The 5,190-nt window shown below is 34.7% G+C and overlaps 1 protein-coding gene across 1 annotated transcript; it reads right to left on the bottom strand.

Annotated features, from left to right (window-relative positions):
* Positions 1-4,164: 4,164 nt before the first annotated feature.
* Positions 4,165-4,965, bottom strand: LOC126936836 (mitochondrial transcription rescue factor 1-like). Its single transcript, XM_050759631.1, has one exon. It carries the CDS (start codon positions 4,925-4,927, stop codon positions 4,205-4,207), a length of 723 nt encoding a protein of 240 aa, XP_050615588.1. The 5' UTR covers positions 4,928-4,965; the 3' UTR covers positions 4,165-4,204.
* Positions 4,966-5,190: the final 225 nt, after the last annotated feature.

Here is a 5,190-nt window from a genome sequence, read left to right as displayed (position 1 = left end):
ACATTCAGAAGTTAGAATAATGTGTTTCAGATTCTCAACATGCTATTGCTAATATCATGTATTTTTTTAGGGCTTTCATTAACTTGAGAAAGTCTTGTAATAAAGTTTGTAGCCCCCTCTCCAACACTTGGATGAGTTTTCCGGTTTAGCTTCTGACGTCATACTTTTCAAAATGTCTTTCTTATACTACATCATTCAGTTGTAGGTGCTGTAGTATATACTCATATTGTATTGTGATCACTACACCTGCATCTGACTTTAGATAGCAGTTAATATAATATTTTATTGCTGATTTTGTTTTTTTTATTTCTAGGAAGTAAAGTATATAGCATTTTTTCTTCCAATTTTCTACTTTTATATAACGCTTGGCATTTAATAATACTGATATGCAGTGACAAATAAAATAAATTGTAATGAAATTAGAAAAAATTATTAAGCTTATGGGATAAAGATAGCTTTTATAAGTTCATTATTTATCCTAGAGGCTGTGAAAAAAATAAAAGATGTACAGATGAGAATTCATAAAAATTTAAGGTCCACATGTGGGGCAAAATAAAAAAAATATATAGAATACAATTGACAGATTAAAAAAGATTTTATAATATATCATTGACAAAGATTAAATAGCTAGAATATATTTTAAAACTCAAGTGAATAAGAAAAAGACAAACGACATAAGAACATAGGTAAAGGACAAGACTGAATAATTCTAAAAGAAGATACAAATTACCTATAAACAAGTGAGAAGGCAATAACAAAAAACATAAACACTGAAAGAATTGATAGAGCGTATGTTTTCTACAAAGTGGATAAATGGAAAATATAAATTCAATTTAAACTCAAGAAGTTTGGGTAACACAGAAAGTAATACAAACTTACTGACAGAAAAGTTGACAGTGTCCATTAAAATTTAAAACTTATACATACTTAAAATTCAACAATAAGAACACAAACAAACTGATTAATAAATCGACACAAGACCTTAACAGACGCCTCATTGAAGAAAATATAGAGATGGCAAGCAAGCACATCATAAAAATCAGGAAAATGCAAATTAAAAAGAGATATCACTACCTACCTATTAGAATGGTCACAGTCTAAAACATTCAGAGTACTACATATTGGTGAAGCTATGGAACAAAAGAAACTTTCTTTCATTGCTGGTGAAAATGCAAAATTGTACAACCACTTTGGTAAAATTTGTGGAGATTTATTTCTTACAGAACCAAGTGTACTCTGACCATACGAATCAGCAATCATACTTCTCGATATTTACCAAAAAGAGCTGGAGACTTATATCCAGACAATGACCTGCATATAGAAATTTACTGAAGCTTTTTTTTTTCTCATAATTGCCAATATTTACAAGCAACTGAGATCTCTTTCAATAGATGAATGCCTAAATAAACTATGGTGCATCCAGACGATGGAATATTATTCAGTGCTAAAAAGAAATGATCCGGCCGGGCGCGGTGGCTCAAGCCTGTAATCACAGCACTTTGGGAGGCCGAGACGGGCGGATCACAAGGTCAGGAGATCGAGACCATCCTGGCTAACACGGCGAAACCCCGTCTCTACTAAAAACACAAAAAATTAGGCGGGCGAGGTGGCGGCACCTGTGGTCCCAGCTACTCGGGAGGCTGAGGCAGGAGAATGGCGGGAACCCGGGAGGCCGAGCTTGCAGTGAGCTGAGATCTGGCCACTGCACTCCAGCCTGGGCGACAGAGCGAGACTCCGTCTCAAAAAAAAAAAAAAAAAAAAAAAAAAAAAAAAAAAAAAAAAAAGAAATGATCCAGCAAGCAATGAAAAGGTATAAAGGAAAATTAAACACATTATTACTAAGTGAAAGAAGCCAGTCTGAAAAAAAGATATATACTATATAATTATAACTGTGTGACATCCTGGCAAACGTAAAACTATGGAGAAGTAAAAAGATCAATGGTTTCCAGGAGTTGAGGGGAAGGGGAGATGAATAGGAGGAGCACAGATGATTCTTAGGGCAGTGTAATTTCTCAGTATAATACTATATTAGTGGATATATGTTGTTATACATATATCCAAACCCATAGAGTGTACGTGACCAAGAAGGTACTCTAATGTAAACAATGGACATTCAGTGATAATAATGCTTCAATATAGGTTCATCAATTGTGACAAATGTACCACTCTGGTGGGGGATGTTGACAGAACTGGAGAGGCTATGCATGTGTGGGAGTAAGGGGTATGTGGGAAATTTCTGTACCTTCTGCTCATTTTTCCTATGACCTTAAATCTGCTCTAAAAATAAAATCCATTATAAAAACAAAAGCTAACAAACAGCAACAAAAAGTATATATCTATTAATCTCTCTCTCTGTCTCTTAAATTTAGACATTTAGATGAGGAATGTGGAGTGGTGGAGAGAGAGTAAGTTGACATTCAGAGTGGGATTGTGCAGTACAATCTTGTTTATAAAGAAAAAGAACTCAAAAAATCTATTTGACCCACAATGCCACACTGGAAAAGTGCCATATGACATATCCAAGTAATAGAATACTAAGTAGCCACTAAAAGTTAGAGGTAGATCTACACAGAGCAGCATGGATAGATATGCCCAGTATTATTAAATAAAACAGTAAGAGTAATGAAAAGTCCAGCTTCAAATGCATATGCACATGTACATGCATATATACACATCTCTATATATGCACACATATAATACAATTTATTTGCAAATAAGACATATGTCTCATTGTTTCTACATGCATATAAGTATTTATTTGAGCCAGCAGAGAAGGCATCAGAAAGATTTCCCAACTGTCAACAGAGCTTAACTCTGGTGATATCCGAGTGAGAGATAAGGAAAGCAAGCAAAGCTGGATTGGAGAAATTGAACATTTTTACTTTTCATTCATATTATTATATATCACTTAATGAGAAAATAAAATACATATTTATCTTCAAATTTATCATTGATAATGATAAATTAGACTTGGCATTAATTCTCAATGAATTCACATAGACATGTAAACATACAGTTTTTTTTTTTTTAAAAAAAAATCTTGTATACTACAAATAGTTTTAAATATCTGTGGCCCGCCAGGTCCCACATACATTTTTAGAGACACAGTGTTGAACAAGCCAATTACAACATGAGCTGTGTAACAATAGGGGTATGCTCAAGGGCTGGTAGAATTCAGGGAAGGTTTCCCATGAAGCAGGTCATCACCAGATGAGGTTTCCTCAAGAGCTGTGAGGCAAGCAGTGACTGAAAGAGCGGTTGTTAAATATAAGAGGGAGGGCCTTTTTGAAAAAGGATGTTATTTGGAAAGGCGTAACAATGTGTGAGTGCATATTTGGGAAATCTCAAATAATTGCATACTACCTATGTGCAGATTATATATGGGGATTGCAGGAGTTAAGAAAAAGTTAGCAAGAGCCCAATCATAAAGAGTATTGGGCCAGGGCATGGACTTTGGTTCCTTTTTTGTTCTGCTCTGTTTTAATTACTTTCCCCACCTCAAAAAGAGAAACGAAGAGTTTTGTTTCAAAAAGATTGTTCTGAAAATAAAACGAAAAATGAAAAACAGGTGGAATAAAGGGCAGATTCTAAATTTAGAGAAAGAAGTAAAGACGAAATACTTTAGCTTATGGAAATGTGTGATTTCATAAACTAAGGTAACAAAAATGGGAATGAGGAGAAAGGGAGAAATTCAATAGTTACCACTACGTTAGAACATAGTGATACAGGAAGGTATTGGGTATGGGGAGATGTATATAGACTTTTCCATAAAAATTACACTATAATAAACATGAAAACACATTTCTAGATTAGATTCAGCTTTGCTTGATTATTTATTTTGCTTTCCTTACAAGATGTCAGTTTATAAATGTAATTATTAAGGATTTAGAATAACCCAATGAACCACTAAATGAACTGATATATTGACACCTCTCTAACAGAATGGGGCCAGGGTTACTACTATTTGTGTTGCCTTTTTGCTAGATAACGCAGAAGAGGTAAGAAACAAAATGAACAGCAGTAGTTTTGGCCTCTGAAAAGCTAAAATCCACTTTTTTTTTTCTTTTTGCTTAGGGACCTCATCGAACATATACAGGAAGGTAAAAAATGAAGTTTCTTGTTCCAGGAATTGTGTGTGTGTGTGTGTGTGTGTGTGTATATATATAACACTAGAAAGCAGCTTTATTGCTAAAAAGCAATCCATTTATTTAGATGTTCTCTTCTTAGGCAACTGTAAACTTTTCCACCACCATAACACCACTCTGTATTTTTCACTTTCAGTCTTCTCTTCAAACACTTTTTTCAAGAGAATCCGCATAACTGTCTCTGTTCCTGCTTCTTTATCCTCTCCAATGAGAAGATCCAATGTATCTCCCACTTTCACCGTTCTGCTTTTCTTCCATAATTTTTCCTCATTCAGCCTGAGTTCACCTTTGTAGAATGCATCTTCCACTTTGTTTCTCCCAATATCTAGCCCCATCTTCAAGACAACATCATACCAAAAAGACTGCACTGCTTTTTCCAGGTCTTTATAGTCTTTGACTACAGTGGGGTCATCCTCAAGCTCCTCTTCCTGCTCACTCATCTCCTCATGATCGCTTTCTTCATCAGAGTCCTCTTCATCTACTTTATGCAGAGACTTTTTAGTAGATTTTGTAGAGCTTATATTACTTTTGAGTCTTATGGAAAAAGGAAAAATATATTCTGGAGATAGTAAAAGTCCTGGGAGTCTCAATGAGAAAATATTATAAAAAAGTGTTTTATAATTTGGTGCACGTAACTTGGTACTAGAAAAATACAAGTATCGATTCCAGGAAGTACAGAGTTTGTATGACGCAGGTGTCCCTCGGAGAACACCCCAGAGTCCAATCCAGGCATCTGGCTTTCTTAAAACACCAGCAAGCAATTTAACACTAGCCATAGCCATGGCGCTTATAATCTGTACGTCAGGCCCTCTCGTCCCTCCCCGCCAGGAATATTTTAAATTGAATCTCTCAACCAACTGAAATTCAAGTGAGAGACAGCAGTCAATTTAGCAAAAAAGTATATAATATCAGATCTTAAAAAATATTCACGATTATTATATATTTGTATTAGATGTGTGAGCTTAGAGTCATTTGTATCCTTTGGTAAAGATTTAAAACTTTTGCTATACATTAAGCCACAATCTGTTAGTCTCACAAATTTACT

The sequence above is a fragment of the Macaca thibetana genome, chromosome 15 (assembly GCF_024542745.1).
Source record: "Macaca thibetana thibetana isolate TM-01 chromosome 15, ASM2454274v1, whole genome shotgun sequence".
Classification (NCBI taxonomy): domain Eukaryota; kingdom Metazoa; phylum Chordata; class Mammalia; order Primates; family Cercopithecidae; genus Macaca; species Macaca thibetana.
The sequence above is the reverse complement of the archived record's forward strand: the minus strand, read 5'-3'. Positions and strand labels throughout refer to the sequence as shown.